General features: G+C 47.5%; 1 protein-coding gene across 1 annotated transcript in view; it reads right to left on the bottom strand.

Moving 5' to 3' along the window:
* LOC142289946 (short-chain dehydrogenase/reductase family 9C member 7-like) overlaps positions 1–14,106 on the bottom strand; it is a 31,726-nt gene extending 17,620 nt beyond the window's left edge. The window contains exon 1 of the mRNA XM_075333885.1: positions 14,067–14,106. Within this exon, the coding sequence (XP_075190000.1) occupies positions 14,067–14,106 (40 nt within the window). The remainder of the gene's footprint in view (positions 1–14,066) is intronic.
* Between the last annotated feature and the right edge of the window lie 4,704 nt (positions 14,107–18,810).

Raw genomic sequence — 18,810 nt, 5'->3', positions numbered from 1 at the left:
GAGTGGAGATGGATGTCCGACCTATGTACCATCCTCCAAAACTTTGAGGACTCCACCAAGATGGTGAGTGGTGATGACGCCATTATTAGCGTCACCATACCGCTACTCTGCCTTCTAAAACGGTCTCTGCTCAAAAACAAACATGATGCATTGCAGGCGGAGCGCGATGAGTTGCAGCAAGAAACAGTAGTGGGTGTGGGTGATAACACACAGCCCAGCCTCGTCTCATCACAACGTGCAGTGGAGGACTATGACGAGGAGGAGGATGAAGACATGGAGCAACTCTCCGGCCAAATTGAGGATATGACATGCACACCAGTCATATCCTCGGTTCAGCGTGGCTAGCCAGAGGACAGGGTAGATGAGGAGGAGGAGGAGGAGGAGGAGGAGGACAGCATGTTCAGTCATCGTGTTGGTCAGGCTACTGAAGTCCTGGCTGTTAAGAGTCTGGCGCACATGGCTGACTTTATGGTAAGCTGCCTGTCTCGTGACCCTCGCGTTAAGAACATCTTGGCCGACAATCATTACTGGTTGGTAACACTGTTAGACCCACGCTACAAGGAGAACTTTATGTCTCTTATTCCCGAGGCGGAGAGGTCAACCAAAATGCAGCAGTTCCGGAAGCCTATAGTCACGGAAGTAGGCAAAGCATTCCCCTCACAAAACGCTAGCGGCATAGGTCAGGAATCAGTGGACAACCAAGGCGTACAGCCGAGAGAGGCACAAGTCCAATCCGCCAGAGGTAGGGGAACAGTCTTTAACATGTGGGACAGTTTTCTCAGCCCCTCACGTACCACAGCCCCTGAGGTGCGGGGTAGTGCCACAAGAAATCCTAAGTTTGCCCAGATGCTCAAGGAGTACCTTGCAGATCGAACAACTGTACTCCGACATTCCTCTGTGCCTTACAATTATTGGGTATCCAAGGTGGACACGTGGCATGAATTGGCTCTCTACGCCTTGGAAGTCCTGGCCTGCCCTGCCGCTAGCGTTTTGTCAGAGCGTGTTTTTAGTGCCGCAGGTGGAATCATTACAGATAAACGCACCCGCCTGTCAACTGAAAATGCTGACAGGCTGACTCTGATCAAGATGAACAAGGGTTGGATTGGGCCAGACTTCACCACACCACCAGCAAATGAGAGCGGAATTTAAAGTTTGTAACGGGAATTTGCCATGTACCTCCACTCACCCATGGGTACACACTTCTGGACTTTGGATAATCGCTGGACTGCTCCTCATGCGCCACCATGATGACCGTTACAATAGTTAGGCCTTTGTTTCAGGTGTACCCCCAGTGGTAAATTTTTTCGCCCATTCTTTGCAGAATGGACATTACAACGACAGGAGACCCGCTCCTTTGTAATGGGAACAATGTTTTGAGGCCCTCATGCACGTCTCTATCCAGGGACAACATGGAGTCTCCCAATTTTTGGCTGCCCTGCCTAAGGGCTATACTATAATACACCCACTTCCTGACAATGGACACTTAATGTTTTGAGGCCATCATGCACGTCTCTATCCAGGGACAACGTGGAGCCTCCCAATTTTTGGCTGCCCTGCCTAAGGGCTATACTATAATACACCCACTTCCTGACAATGGACACTTAATGTTTTGAGGCCCTCATGCACGTCTCTATCCAGGGACAACGTGGAGCCTCCCAATTTTTGGCTGCCCTGCCTAAGGGCTATACTATAATACACCAACTTCCTGACAATGGACACTTAATGTTTTGAGGCCCTCATGCACGTCTCTATCCAGGGAGAACGTGGAGCCTCCCAATTTTTGGCTGCCCTGCCTAAGGGCTATACTATAATACACCCACTACATGACAATGGACACTTAAAGTTTTGAGGCCCTCATGCACGTCTCTATCCAGGGACAACGTGGAGCCTCCCAATTTTTGGCTGCCCTGCCTAAGGGCTATACTATAATACACCCACTTCCTGACAATGGACACTTAATGTTTTGAGGCCCTCATGCACGTCTCTATCCAGGGACAACGTGGAGCCTCCCAATTTTTGGCTGCCCTGCCTAAGGGCTATACTATAATACACCCACTTCCTTACAATGGGCACTTCAGGTTTACAGGCCATCATGCACGTCTCTATCCAGGGACAACGTGGAGCCTCCCAATTTTTGGCTGCCCTGCCTAAGGGCTATACTACAATAGACCCACTTCCTTACAATGGGCACTTCAGGTTTGCAGGCCCTCATGCACGTCTGTATGCAGGGGCATTGGTGAACCTCACAATTTTGGACTGCCCTGGCAAAGGAAAATACTACAAAGACTCACTTCCTCAAAATGGGTACATTAGACTCAGAGGCCTTTATGTACGTCTCTTCTCAGGGACATCGGAGTGCCACACAATGTTTTACGTAAAATCTTTCATGTATTAATCTCAAAAAGTAACATACATTAGCTCTATCTCACTATTGGGTATGTGCCCTTAACAATGCCGCCATGAAAATTCATTTTGGTGTCATTTTGGAAGGTTTTCTGGTGAGTCCGTAAAAATGGCGTAAAACGCGGACAAAATTGTTCACAGCTGTGACTTTTGAGTGATAAATGCTTCAAGGGGTCTTCCCCATGCTGTTGCCATGTCATTTGAGCACTCTTCTGAGACTTTTGTGCCATTTTTAGGGTTTCTACGGCGGGGTCACGTCGTAAGTGACGCACATCCAGCATTGTAAGTTACATTGCAGTGTGTGACAGGTATGTGCGATTGCGATTGAACATTAAAACGTTCATCGCATGCACATCGTTCATTTCTCTAGAATTGAACGTCAGATTGTTCAACGTTCCCGGTGTAGCACACATTGCAGTGTGTGACACCCCGGGAATGATGAATAGATCTTTCCTGCGTCCTGTGGCTCTCGGCCCACAATGCGGAAGGAAGGAGGTGGGCGGGATGTTTATGTCCCGCTCAGCTCCGCCCCTCCGCTTCTATTGGCCAGCTGCCGCGTGAAGTTGATGTGACGCCGAACATCCCTCCCACTCCAGGAAGTGGACGTTCGCTGCCCACATCGAGGTTGTATGGAAGGTAAGTACATGTGACGGGGGTTAATCGTTTGCGCGGCACGTTCAACAAATTGAACGTGCCGCACATATGATGGGGGCGTTGCAAATCGCATACGATATCGTATGCGAAATTGCAACATGTAAAGCAGGCTTTAGTGTCAGAACAGAAGAAACCACCTCAAGTGACCAAATTTTGGAAATTACAGCCCTCTGAGAATGTATCTATGTGTGTAGTGATGATTTAGTCTTTGGACAATACCCATGGAATCAAACACAGTGAATATTGAATATTGCAAAATTAAAAATTGCAAATAAGCCCTTGCCATGGCCAGTATATTGTAATGCCTGTACATTGGGCTCAGCTTGTGCTTTTAGAGTCCTGCACCTCGTAAATTAAGGGGGCTTTCCTCACTACAACAATGCCAAACATGTGGACTCTAAGGGGTACTTTGCACGCTGCGACATTGCAAGCCGATGCTGCGATGCCGAGCGCGATAGTCTCCGCCCCCTTCGCAGCTGCGATATCCTTGTGATAGCTGCCATAGCGAAAATTATCGCTACGCCAGCTTCACATGCACTCACCTGCCCTGCGACCGTCGCTCTGGCCGGCGACCCGCCTCCTTGTTAAGGGGGCGGGTCGCGCGGCGTCACTGCGACGTCACACGGCAGGCGGCCAATCGGACCGGAGGGGCGGAGATGAGTGGGATGTAAACATCCCGCCCACCTCCTTCCTTCCGCATATTCTACGGAAGCCACGGTGACGCCAGTAGGAGATGTTTCTCGTTCCTGCGGATTCACACACAGCGATGTGTGCTGCCGCAGGACCGAGGAACAACATCGGACCGTCGCGTCAGCGTAATTATGGATTACGCCGATGCTGCACCGATGATACGATTACGACGCTTTTGCGGTCGTTAATCGTATCATCGAGCCTTTACACACTACGATGTTGCATGCGATGCCGGAAGTACGTCATTTTCAATTTGACCCCACCGACATCGCACCTGCGATGTTGTAGTGTGCAATGCCCGCCTAAGGCGGGCTTTGCACACTACGACATCGCAAGTGCGATGTCGGTGGGGTCAAATTGAAAATGACGTACTTCCGGCATCTAAGGCGGGCTTTGCACACTACGACATCGCAGGTGCGATGTCGGTGTGGTCAAATTGAAAATGACGTACTTCCGGCATCGCATGCGACATCGTAGTGTGTAAAGGCTCGATGATACGATTAGCGACCACAAAAGCGTCGTAATCGTATCATCGGTGCAGCGTCGGCGTAATCCATAATTACGCTGACGTGACGGTCCGATGTTGTTCCTCGCTCCTGCGGCAGCACACATCGCTGTGTGTGAAGCCGCAGGAGCGAGGAACATCTCCTACCGGCGTCACCGCGGCTTCCGTAGAATATGCGGACGGAAAGAGGTGGGCGGGATGTTTACATCCCACTCATCTCCGCCCCTCCGGTCCGATTGGCCGCTTGCCGTGTGATGTCGCAGTGACGCCGCACGACCCGCCCCCTTAACAAGGAGGCGGGTCGCCGGCCTGAGCGACGGTCGCAGGGCAGGTGAGTGCATGTGAAGCTGGCGTAGCGATAATTTTCGCTACGGCAGCTATCACAAGGATATCGCAGCTGCGACGGGGGCGGGGACTATCGCGCTCGGCATCGCAGCATCGGCTTGCGATGTCGCAGCGTGCAAAGTACCCCTAACTGTCAGGTTTAGGTACATTGTGGGGCTCAGCAGAAAGGGAGGCAGTTGAATTTTGGAGGACAGATTTTGCTGGATTTCTTTTTTGAGTTTCGCAGCCATAGCGTTTTTCCAGTGCCTTTCTGTTACTAGTAATGTGGAAGCCCCCCCCTTATTACCATTAACAGATGATGGACCTGAATGAGGACTTGTCCATTTGTTGATGGAGGATCAGGAGGAGAGAATGTAGGAACTGGTGTAGGAGGTGGAGGAACTCTGATGGAACTAAGGATCATAATCCTCGGCTTGGGTAGCAAAGTTGCTGTTCCAGATTTCAACTCAGTTCCGGCTTCCACAAGTTTCACGCAGTGTGCCATCAGGGAAGTATAGCATCCCTGGGCACCACACTTGTCAGTCATTAAGTGGATCTTCCCAGTAACTGCATTGGTCAGGGAATGGGTGATGTTATGGCACACGTGCTTGTGTAAGGTGGAGAATGCAGACTGGGAAAAAAAGTGGCAGCTGGGGGCAGAATACCACGGGACAGCCACATTCATGAGGTTGTGGAAAGCCTCAGTGTCCACAAGCCTTATGGAAACATTTCAAGGGCAATCAGCCTGAAAATGTGCTTTTTTAATATTTGGGTGGCTTGGTATTTATGTTTTCTCTCAAATGCCTGAGGTAGGGACAGCTCTGGGAGAAAGAACCTGATGTGGTTGCTGATGGTGCTTGTGAATGTGCAAAAAATAGGTTCTGGGGCGGACGGAAGGAATCTGCGCATGCCTCCTGGAAAGGGGATTGCCCAGCACAGAGCACAGGGGAAGAGGCAGTGGTGTCACCTCCAGACACTGATTGGACCCAGGCGTTCAGTCCACCAATTTGGGTGCTTTGATGACATGTGCCTGAGCAGGGGCGTAACGACCGCGGTCGCAGCGGTCGCCACTGCGACCGGGCCCGCAGGGTTTTAGGGGCCCGGCAGCCGCTCTGCACAGCCGGCTCCTCTCTGTAACAGAGGAGATGCGCTGTGTAGTGGCCGACTACGCGACCGCCAGGGGGCCGGCCTGTGAGTCAGGGGGCCCGGTGTCAGCAGGGGGCAGAGGGGCCCCCTGACCTGGAGAGACCCACCAGGCGTTTCTGAGCTGCGGCAGAGCAGAAGCGCTCCTGCACAGCAGACGAAATCCATCCTTCCAGGACCTGCGATGATGTCATGCCCATGTGAGTGTGTGGGAGGAGACACAGGATTGCCGGGCAGAAAGCATCAGAAGATACGGATTCCTGAAGGAGACATGGACACATGATGACTGGTAATGAGAAAAGAGGGGGCACGAGGGGGAGGGGAGTGCAGGGTGAGTGGCATATGAGGGCTGCAGACTGTGACAGAAGGATGTGAAGGGGTGCAGAGTGTTTGAGAGGGGTAAGTTGGGGTACAGGCAGGGTGAGATATGTGGGGCAGGGTGTGTGACATATGGGGGTGTAGTGTGTGTGCTATGGGGGGTGCAGGCTGTATGGGGAGCAGTGTGTGTGACATATGGGGGCAGGGTCATAACTACCGTGGTTGCAGGGGTCAAAAGGAGAAGAGAGGTACTTGTTTTTTTATTTTGCTGGCTCCATGACACATGGAGGCCTGGAGGGGCCTTGCTGCATGACACATGGAGGCCTGGAGGGGCCTGGCTGCATGACATGGAGGCCTGGAGGGTCCTGGCTGCATGACATGGAGGCCTGGGGGCCTGGCTGCATGACACATGGAGGGCCTGGGGTGGCTGGCTGCATGACACATGGAGGCCCTGGGGTGGCTGGCTGCATGACACATGGAGGCCTGGAGGGGCCTGGCTGCATGACACATGGAGGCCTGGAGGGGCCTGGCTGCATGACACATGGAGGCCTGGAGGGGCCTGGCTGCATGACACATGGAGGCCTGGAGGGGCCTGGCTGCATGACACATGGAGGCCTGGAGGGGCCTGGCTGCATGACACATGGAGGCCTGGAGGGGCCTGGCTGCATGACACATGGAGGCCTGGAGGGGCCTGGCTGCATTACACATGGATGCCTGGAGGGTCCTGGCTGCATGACATGGAGGCCTGAGGGCCTGGCTGCATGACACATGGAGGCCCTGGAGGGGCCTGGCTGCATGACACATGGAGGCCCTGGGGTGGCTGGCTGCATGACACATGGAGGTCTATGGGACTGCATAAAAAACATGAAGGACACCTTATACATGGACTAGGGGTACATTATACATGGAGGAGTATGGGGCTGCATAATACCATCTGAAGTTTTATGGGGTTGTGTTATAATACATATAGGACTATGGGGGCTGCATTATAATATATGGAGGACTATGGAGGCTACCTTATACATGGACTATGGAAGTGCATTATAAAACATGGAGGACTATGTGGTGCAGTATAATATATGGAGAACTATGGGGTGAATTTTAATACATGGAGAACTATGGGAAATGCATTATAATTGAAGGGCTACTTTATACATGGAGGATTATGGGGGTGCATTATAATATATGGAGGGCTATGTATCTGCATTCTAATATATGAAGGGTTATGTGAGACCCTTTATACAATTATTTGGAAGGCTATGTGGGGGCTGTTATAGTATTTTGAGAACTTTATACAGGGGGGACAAAGATACAAGTATGGGATGGAAATGTTTTGTGCTGAGGGAAAAAGGCTCTTTCCCTCAGCAGCCAACTTTCCCATGCTCTGCTATACATCTCTCAGCACCCAGCTTTCCCATGTTCTGATATACATCTCTCAGCACCCAGCTTTCCCATGTTCTGATATACATCTCTCAGCACCCAGCTTTCTCATGCTCTGATATGGGAAAGCTGGGTGCTGAGGACAAGATAAATATCAGAACATAGGAAAGCTGGGTGCTGATAGAGGGATTTCAGGGTGCTGTGGGTGAGAGCCAAGTGTCAGCGTCATTATCCTGTACCCCGAGTGTCAGTGTCATTATCCCTTACCCCATACCTCCCAACCGTCCCGGATACAGCGGGACTTTCACGCTTTACGTTGTTTGTCCCGTTGCCACGATCGGGACGGCCGGCTCCCGGGCTCCGCCCACCCACTCTCTCTCCGCCTCCCTGCTTTTCCCTCCTACCATCCCAGTAGACGTGGCATAGAGAGGAGCGCTGCCTGTGCTGCTGCTGGTACAGTAAAATCTCCCCAGCGCTGATTTCCCTCCCTCCCCCCCCCCTCACCCCCGGCCGGAGCCTCTCTGTGCGGTCGGCCGGCCGCCTGTCTGTGCGGTCGGCCGGCCGCCTTTCTGTGCGGGCGCCCCCCGGCCGCCTGTCTGTGCGGGCGCCCCCCGGCTGCCTGTCTGTGTGGGCGCCCCCCGGCCGCCTGTCTGTGCGGGCGCCCCCCTGCCGCCTGTCTGTGCGGGCGCCCCCCTGCCGCCTGTCTGTGCGGGCGCCCCCCTGCCGCCTGTCTGTGAAGGCGACCGGCCACCTCACTGTGTGGGCGACCGGCCGCCTCACTGTGGCTCCCTGCGTGTCCATGCTGGAGGCCCGCCGGCTGCCTGCGTGTCCATGCTGGAGGCCCGCCGGCTGCCTGCGTGTCCATGCTGGAGGCCCGCCGGCTGCCTGCGTGTCCATGCTGAATGGGTGTGGATGGGGAGTGGATATGGGCGTGACTGTGAAATGGGTGTGGTTAGGGGGCGTGGCCTAAAAATTTGCCGCGGCGCGCTACGCGCGCCGCAAACTTTGTCCTTCTTTTCCTTCTTTAAAAGTTGGGAGGCATGCCTTACCCCAAGTGTCTGTGTATGTGGAGGGGGGGCCCAGGTCTAAACTTTGCACCGGGGCCCATCCAACTCTAGTTACGCCACTGTGCCTGAGCATGCTGGGGTGGTCAGGATCCTGCTGTGGATCCCTCTACCTCTGCGCTGCTGACCTCGCTCTTCATGTTACCTTGCCAGATATGGTCAGTGAATTATTCGTCCACCACCTCATCTTTCACTTCCATACTTTGGTCCTCCTGACTTGTTGACTTAACATTACTTGGTAGCATCTGTGTCTCATCATCATCTACCTCTGCAGATGCTAATTGCCACTCTCCAGTCTTCTTGTGTATTTAGCTGCTCAAATATTTGGACATCACTACACAAGATCTTATATATTTTTTTAAATTGCTTTATTTTCAATGGGGCAAAAGGGAGGGTGATTTGAATGTATGTCTTTTTTAATTTATTTCATATTTAGTATTGTATTTACTAGTCCTTTTAGGGAACTTGAAGCTGCGATCATCACTTCTGCTGTACAGCACTGCCTCACCATTGCTCTGCACAGCAGAAATGACAATCTCCCATGAATGACTGATGGTGTTCACAGGAAGATCATCATGTCAGACACAGTGGTCTTTAACTAACCTGTGGCTGTCATAACAACCCATTGGTACCCTGCAATTACATCACGGGAGCGTTGATGGAAGTGGCCAGAACATGTTAAATCTGGCTGTCCGAGACTGACAGTAGGAATTAACTGGTTAAGTGCTGCAGGCAGATCAGACATCCATCTGCAGGCACAAGTCTTCAGATCAGATCAGCCATCATGTACAGGGAGGGAAAGCTGTGAGCTCGGCATGTAAGCCCCCATCAAAGCAAGGGACATGACCTAGGACATACCAGAATGTCTAAGGTCATCAAGGAGTTAATGCTCTTGAAAATATCTTTTGTAGGCATTAGCGAGAAATGAGGGAGTACAACAGTTGATGTGTGCTATAGGTCAAACTGTGTAAGTGTGAGACATTGGTACAGACCTAACCTAAACCAGTACTTTTCATAATGAATGTTTCTCAACAGTAATTAACAAAAGATACAATTAGTATGTCTTGGGTATGTGTTTTCTTAAAGGAATCAGGTTTTACATATATATGTATAGGTGCATGACCTCTCAATATAAAAAATAACATTTTTTTGTAGCATTCCTATGTGGCAGCGATGGAATCTCTAACGCAGGTTGAAAGTGCATTGGGGGCGTGTCAAGGCACTTTAACAGCTTCTTACAAGTACATGAGCACGCGCCCAGTGTATTTACTGCCTGATTTGCTTACGACTTCTACTTTAAATTTCTCATGTTTGGCATCTTTGGATCTGTACAAAAAAAGGCATCATTTTTATTGCTGGTTAAGTGTCTCCACATCCATACTATTACTTCCAAATGTGAAAATGTGCTGACAAGTTGCCTTTAATTTAATACTATACCTGGTTAGCTGTAAGCTAAGTATTTCATTGTGTTTTATCACAGACCAGTAAAAGCTAAGTCTTAGGGGTACTTTGCACGATGCAACATCGCTAGCCGATGATAGCGATGCCGAGTGCGATAGTACTCGCCCCCATCGCACATGCGATATCTTGTGATAGCTGCCATAGCGAACATTATCGCTACAGCAGCTTCACATGCACTTACCTGGTCGGCGACGTCGCTGTGACTGCCGAAGAATCCCTCCTTCCAGGAGGCGGTACGTTCGGCGTCACAGCGACGTCACCGCGAGGCCAGCCACTAGAAGCAGAGGGGCGGAGATGAGCGGGATGTAAACATCCTGCCCACCTTCTCCCTTCCGCATTGCCGGTGGACGGCGGGTGCAGGTAAGGAGATGTTTGTCGCTCCTACGGCTTCACACACAGCGATGTGTGGAGCTGCAGGAACGACAAACAACATCATACCTGCGGACGCACCGACATTATGAAAATGAACGATGTGACACAGATCACTGATTTTTGACTGTTTCACGCTCGTTCATCTTCTCTCCTAGGCTTTACACATTGCGACGTCGTTACCGGCGCCGGATGTACGTCACTTTCGATTTGACCCAGACGATATTGCAGTAGCGATGTTGCAACGTGCAAAGTACCCCGTAGCATAGTCTTAAGCATAGAAGAACATTAATTAATGAGACAATTTAACATAGTTTGAATCAAAGATGTTTTTCGAGCTCCACATACATTTCTGAAATCACTCTATTTGACTCCAGATTTTCACTCTGTACCAAACTGACAGTCGAGTGATCAAAAGTACAAGATTTGCACACTTCCTGTCACTAGCTCCTCATCTCTTGATAAAACATTGAGAGAAGCAAGTCATTAATTTCCAGTTGGACTATAGGGCAAAGGTATTGCTTTATGTAGTGTATATTAAAAAAATTAGAAATCCAGTATGAAGGAGAACAGTAACTTTATATTTCTTAATTCATAAATTGAAATGGTAAGAAAAACTACAACACAATCTATGACCTTGTTCTGAAACCCTCTGTGAAGGCCACCTAAAGCTTCTTTTACTGGGCTGTATTTTGATCATTATTTTGTATCAGCATTTATGAGTCACAATCAGGAATGTGTGACATACACCAACTCTTTCCATTGTATTAGAGGAAGACGGACATATTTTTGGTCTGAGAGCGATCCGACAAGAGTTTATGTCACAAATGGACCAATGATATTCTCTGGGGCCGCTCACATGTCATGCCCGAGTTTGATCTGGTATTCAAATTGGAATCAGCCATATAAGTCAATGAATGCGTGGATATCATCTTACTGCACTTGGATGACATCTGAGTACAGTCTGATTTCTATTGACCTACACAATGGAGAAGATGGAAACATTTTATTTTGCATCTTCTCCTCACAGTGTTCTCCAATTCTCGCATTTCATAAAATCACATCACACTATGCTGAAACTTAGATCATTGTTTGATCAATGCCATTAGAATAATCGACCCGATTCTCGTGGATGAGAGAATCTTTGGTCGTGTGATTGATCCCAGCCTTACATACTGTATTTTATATAATTCCTTTCTGTAAAAATGACCAAAAACTGCTATGTGAACGTGACCTTAGACCTCAGATTTCTCGTTTTCTCAGATGTCAGTGAACAATTACTTCTAATAAGATTCAAGAAGTAAAGAGGTTTTGTAGTGCTAAAGGTTTCTTAGGCGATATTGAAGTCAAAAGGTGTAATCTCCACACCCATTGTTGGTATTTTCATTAGTCCAAAAGTCTAGTTTTTTCTGTTCTTGTAAAGACAAGAAAAACGTGAACTGCAAACCATTTGTGTCTCTGGTTTTTTTTAAGATGTTGCCATTATATTTTAATTGTTCCATAAAATGACTGTAATTTTTATTTTTCTTAGTATTCTACAAAATAAAACCTGCCAACTCCTCTGTCTTAGTGAACATTGATTTTCTCAAAAACATCTAATTTTTTTTTCTAAATACTGTTATTCCCCATGTAAATGAATGATGTAGGATGCATTCACACAGCCACATCTATTTTTACATCTGAGTTCATCAGACAGTTTTTCCTCCTTGTGTGTTTTGCATCAGTGTATTATTGCCTTTTTGCTCATCTGTTTTTAAAAAGCATCCGAGCTTTTAGTTTTATTTATCAATTGACTTTTAGCAATGAATTATAGCCAGATATCCCTCCGGGAAGGACCTAGCAAGGAGTGGCTCTTTTTAGGAGACCACCATAACCACCATATTATTAAGTTGCCATTTTAGTCAATATCCAACTCTTTGACGAGTTTAACACTAGAACTACTGAGGTAGTCATTTTGACTACTTTGCACTATGCATTTCTATATAGGTGTCACGAGTCCAGTAGTTCTAGTGTTAAAGATATGACAGGGGAAATACCAAGGCCACGTATCCATCCACAGACAGCTGTTTCAGGGTATTGCCCCTCATCAGTGTGGAGTAGGATTCTGGCCAGGTGGGAGCAATGCCTAGTAGACCAGCAAGACAAAACAATCACTGAACTCAGGGAGACCAGCCAGAGAAAACACTGCCGGCAGCCATCAAATGCACTCAGCACAGTGAAATCCTAGGTGCATTGCCCCCTGGGAAGTATGCAAATCAAAAAAGGTCCGTGTTTTGTTTTGTTTTTTTTTAAAAAAACAAATGCACCACAGATGGGAAAACTAAAGTAAAAAGGAGGTCTTTCATTTGACAACAATGTTTAATGGATTCCCATAGACTTTAATAGCCAAGTCTCATCCACAAACAGATGAGAAAAGGGCATGAGTCTCATGGATCAGATACACAAATCTATTTTTAACCCCTTAATGACCTAGGATGTAAATATACAACCTAGGTCGCCTTCCTCCCTTTGATGTGGGCTCACTATGTGAACCCACATCTTTCCCCGCACGTGTTGGCTTATCTGATCAGCCGACATGTGCAGCTAACAGGTGCGGATGGATTGGAGATCCACCCGTGCCTGTTACCGCTATAAAACTCTGAAAGCACGATCTAATGCGCTAAGGCAGGGATTGTGCTGTTCACTGTCACCAACAGCGGCACCTTGACGTGATCACAGGGCGCCAATGGGTTGTCATGACAGCGCAGAGTTTTCTGTTGACTCCTGTCACTGTCATGACTCACTTCCTGTGAATGTTGGCAGAGCACCGGCACTCACAGGAGATCAGCATTTTTGTTGATCAGAGCAGTGTTGTACAGTACAATCATAAAGTCCCTTAAGGGGACTAGTAAATTAAATTAAAAATGTAAAAAAGTTTTCAAAAATATGAAAAAATTTAAAAAAACAACAAAAAATTCAAATCACCCCCCTTTTGCAACATTGAAAATAAAACAATAATAAAAAATACACATATTTGGTATCGCAACAAAATATAAAATCAATTAATCTGATCAGTAAAGGGCATAATGAGAAAAAATAAAAATGCCATAATTACGTTTTTTGGCTTACTGCAACATTACATTAAAATGCAATAGCAGGCGATCAAAATATCATATCTACCCAAAAATGGTATGATTAAAAATGTCATCTCACAAATCAAAAAATAAGCCATTATTGAGCCCCAGATCCTAAAGAATGAGAACGCTACAGGTCTTGGAAAATGGTGACAGAAGCGCAATTCTTTTTTTTTTTTTTACAAACTTCTGAATTTTTTTCACCACTTAGATAATAGTAAAACTATACATGTTTCGTATCTACGAACTCGTACTGACTGGGGAATAATACTGTCAGGTCAGTTTTACCATTTAGTGAACATGGTAACACTAGGAAATGTACAACGATGTGTGAATGTAACCTAAACGTGTGTCAGCATTCCTGTCCAACCAGTGCTGACAAAGGCAAACAATGCACAGATTCCTGGCATGTATTGCTGTGACAACTGTCTGAAGAGGCTGTTTACATAATTTATTCCTACTATTGTCAATATCTGCCTCTCCTTACTTGATATATGTTTGGAGTAGATACCCTAAAATAGGGTTATCCAACCTTATACATTTTTTTCCGAGCAGCTTATAATGGTGTAAGAAATCAAAATAATACCTTACCTTTCACCTGGCAATCTCGTGCTTCCCCAATCCCTGCCAGTCACTACTTACCAGGCTCCGGAGTATGGACGCCTGCCAGTTCACTGAACATATGTTAAGAAATCGGCACCATTGAGTTCATTGCTACAGTCAGTGCTTACCTTCACCAGTCACGTTTGTTTGAATACAGCATCCCTGGACATGAGCAAACATACAACAGCCATAGACCAGGGTTGTGTCAACATGCGAACAGCAGGGAATTACCACAGTTAGGGTGCCTTCACACTTTAGCGATGCAGCAGCGATCCGACCAGCGATCTGACCTGGTCAGGATCGCTGCTGCATCGCTACATGGTCGCTGGTGAGCTGTCAAACAGGCAGATCTCACCAGCGACCAGTGAACAGCCCCCAGCCAGCAGCGACGTGCAAGCGACACTGCGCTTGCACGGAGCCGGCGTCTGGAAGCTGCAGACAATGGTAACTAAGGTAAATATCGGGTATGGTTACCCGATGTTTACATTAGTTACCAGCGCACACCGCTTAGCTTTGCTCTCCTAGCTACAGTACACATCGGGTTAATTAACCCGATGTGTAATGCAGCTACATGTGCAGAGAGCAGGGAGCCGCGCACACTGTTTAGCGCTGGCTCCTTGCTCTCCTAGCTACAGTACACATCGGGTTAATTAACCCGATGTGTAATGCAGCTACATGTGCAGAGAGCCGGAGCCGGCAGCACAGGCAGCGTGAGAGCTGCGGAGGCTGGTAACTAAGGTAAATATCGGGTAACCACCTTGGTTACCCGATGTTTATCTTAGATACAGCTTACCGCAGCTGCCAGACGCCGGCTCCTGCTCCCCTGCTCGCTTCATTTGTCGCTCTCTCGCTGTCACACACAGCGATCTGTGTGTCACAGTGGGAGAGCGCCTTTGAAGAAAACGAACCAGGGCTGTGTATAACGAGCAGCGATCTCGCAGCAGGGGCCAGATCGCTGCTCAGTGTTACACACAGCGAGATCGCTAATGAGGTCACTGCTGCGTCACAAAAAGCGTGACTCAGCAGCGATCTCGGCAGCGAGCTCGCTGTGTGTGAAGCACCCCTTAGAATAACGTATATTGATCATTTACAGTCAGGGCCAGAAATATTTGGACAGTGACACAAGTTTTGTTATTTTAGCTGTTTACAAAAACATGTTCAGAAATACAATTATATATATAATATGGGCTGAAAGTGCACACTCCCAGCTGCAATATGAGAGTTTTCACATCCAAATCGGAGAAAGGGTTTAGGAATCATAGCTCTGTAATGCATAGCCTCCTCTTTTTCAAGGGACCAAAAGTAATTGGACAAGGGACTCTAAGGGCTGCAATTAACTCTGAAGGCGTCTCCCTCGTTAACCTGCAATCAATGAAGTAGTTAAAAGGTCTGGGGTTGATTACAGGTGTGTGGTTTTGCATTTGGAAGCTGTTGCTGTGACCAGACAACATGCGGTCTAAGGAACTCTCAATTGAGGTGAAGCAGAACATCCTGAGGCTGAAAAAAAAGAAAAAATCCATCAGAGAGATAGCAGACATGCTTGGAGTAGCAAAATCAACAGTCGGGTACATTCTGAGAAAAAAGGAATTGACTGGTGAGCTTGGGAACTCAAAAAGGCCTGGGCGTCCACGGATGACAACAGTGGTGGATGATCGCCGCATACTTTCTTTGGTGAAGAAGAACCCGTTCACAACATCAACTGAAGTCCAGAACACTCTCAGTGAAGTAGGTGTATCTGTCTCTAAGTCAACAGTAAAGAGAAGACTCCATGAAAGTAAATACAAAGGGTTCACATCTAGATGCAAACCATTCATCAATTCCAAAAATAGACAGGCCAGAGTTAAATTTGCTGAAAAACACCTCATGAAGCCAGCTCAGTTCTGGAAAAGTATTCTATGGACAGATGAGACAAAGATCAACCTATACCAGAAAGATGGGAAGAAAAAAGTTTGGAGAAGAAAGGGAACGGCACATGATCCAAGGCACACCACATCCTCTGTAAAACATGGTGGAGGCAACGTGATGGAATGGGCATGCATGGCTTTCAATGGCACTGGGTCACTTGTGTTTATTGATGACATAACAGCAGACAAGAGTAGCCTGATGAATTCTGAAGTGTACCGGGATATACTTTCATCCCAGATTCAGCCAAATGCCGCAAAGTTGATCGGACGGCGCTTCATAGTACAGATGGACAATGACCCCAACCATACAACCAAAGCTACCCAGGAGTTCATGAGTGCTAAAAAGTGGAACATTCTGCAATGGCCAAGTCAATCACCAGATCTTAACCCAATTGAGCATGCATTTCACTTGCTCAAATCCAGACTTAAGACGGAAAGACCCACAAACAAGCAAGACCTGAAGGCTGCGGCTGTAAAGGCCTGGCAAAGCATTAAGAAGGAGGAAACCCAGCGTTTGGTGATGTCCATGAGTTCCAGACTTAAGGCAGTGATTGCCTCCAAAGGATTCGCAACAAAATATTGAAAATAAAAATATTTTGTTTGGGTTTGGTTTATTTGTCCAATTACTTTTGACCTTCTAAAATGTGGAGTGTTTGTAAAGAAATGTGTACAATTCCTACAATTTCTTTCAGATATTTTTGTTCAAACCTTCAAATTAAACGTTACAATCTGCACTTGAATTCTGTTGTAGAGGTTTCATTTCAAATCCAATGTGGTGGCATGCAGAGCCCAACTCGCGACAATTGTGTCACTGTCCAAATATTTCTGGACCTAACTGTAGATCATTGTAAGCTGTTTATAAAACAATTAGGGTGAGGCCACATGGGGATTTGTGCGACTCCTCGTATGACACTCAGCACACGCTCACAACACAGTGGGAGCCAAGTCACATGCAAGTGTCATGCGACTGTGGTCCAATCATCCGATCAGACCATAGTTGCGTAGGAGGGGGCCGGCGCTGTGGAGGGGAGGGATTTATCTCCCTATCCCCTCCGTTGCCGGCTGATGCGAGAATCGCACTGCTCTCGCGTTACACCAGTGTAATGCGACAGCAATGCGATGTTTTTCTCATTTCATAGACTTGCATGGGTGCAAGTGGAACAGGATCGCATTCCACCCGCGGCATGCTGCAACTGTTTTCTCGGTCCGATTAGGGCTGAAAAAATAATCAATCATGGGAGCGGACCCATAGAGTAATATTGGTTTTAGTGGAATGCAATTTTTTTTATCGCATTACACTCGCTCCGTTTTTCTTGCCATGTGTCCTAGGCCTTAAAGGGGCTTTCCACTTTTAGAAAATGGGACCCCAAACAGTGCTTGCCATATAAAATAACAAAATTGGATCGTACTCAATCTCCCGGGTTCTAGTGCTAGGTCTTAGCTTCTGCCCTGGTCTCAGTGTTTTGACTGCAGTGGTGACATCACATCGCCAGCTCACATAACCGCTTCAGCCAATCACTGAGGTCAGCAGCTCATGCCATCTACCTCGGCCAAAATACAGAGACTGGGGTAGCAGCTGAGACACAGTGCTGGACCATAGGAAGATGAGTACTATGTGATTTTGTTATTTTACATTACAAGAAACAATTCAGGTTCTGGCAGGCAACATTTGGGATCCACTTTTCTAAATATCGAAAACCCCTTTAACTGTTTTACAAAACAGCTTACAGTGGTCTATAATATCAAAATAAGCAAAGCAAGAAGAGAAGAACGATGCACAAAGTGATCTTACTGTGAGGCAATATTCATAAATGAGGTCCCCAGTTACTTCTGCAGTGGCTATAGGCAATCAGAACGATCTTACTGTGAGGCAATTCTAATAAATGAGGCTCCAATTACTCGTGCATTGGTTGTTGAGAGCTGTTGCTATAGTTACAGACTTTAAAGCGAGTTATCAGGTTGCCACACCTTAGTGACTATATGGTTGCTGCCCCTTTAAGAATGACTCTGTAGGCACCACCACTTTGATTCTTTAAGAATCTTTGCTCACAAACTGTATTTGTGGTGCCCAGGGTTATGGGGTACTCGGTCCTGGGCGGTCTATAACTGGGGAATGTCACTTTGGTGGCCGTTGCCCGGTCCCATGCCCTGGGTGCTTTTTTTTAAAAGGGGTATATTTCCAAGGGAATTAAATGACAGTTTCTCAGGTGACACCACTTGCGGGTTGCGGCTATGTAGCTGGAGCCTCTGTTGCACAGTTCTCACTACTGGGGTTAGTGTTGGTGGCAGCCTGGATGGTAGGCCCTCCACAAGCAGGGCCGGGCCCCAGAGGATAGGTGATGTAGATGGGTGTTGAAAGAAGGTAGGCCATACAAGGGATTGCAATGTAACTGGTTCCTTTACTCACAGTAAGCTGGAAACTGGTCACCCGAGGCCAGCTGGTCTCAACTGCAGGTCCCCTTAGTCTCAATGCCGGTTTAGTGACCTAGTGGTTTCTTTCCCCTGCACCTGTCTTTGGTTGACATCACAAAGAACAGTTTAAGTGATGACGCCCGTACCACACCCCAAAATACACACTCTCTCTCTCTCTCTCTCTCTCTTATTTATATATATATATATATACACACACACACATATGCACTGTATCCTATGTATTCATCTATGTGTATTTTTTATTTTGTGTCTTTAGGGGTGCAGGGGTACAAAGGGACCATGAGACCACTTCGGGGAATACTGATAAGACCAAAAAAGAAAAAAACGAATACAAAGGTCTATAATGTATACAAAATATTTTATTAATTAAAACCATTTAATCTCAAGAGACACAGCTGAGGCTGGACAATAGGTGTCACAATCCATACAATCATATCATCCCTGTC

Source organism: Anomaloglossus baeobatrachus, chromosome 2, assembly GCF_048569485.1.
Source record: "Anomaloglossus baeobatrachus isolate aAnoBae1 chromosome 2, aAnoBae1.hap1, whole genome shotgun sequence".
In the NCBI taxonomy this organism is placed as follows: Eukaryota; Metazoa; Chordata; class Amphibia; order Anura; family Aromobatidae; genus Anomaloglossus; species Anomaloglossus baeobatrachus.
Note: the sequence above shows the minus strand (reverse complement) of the source record. Positions and strands in the feature narration are given on the sequence as shown.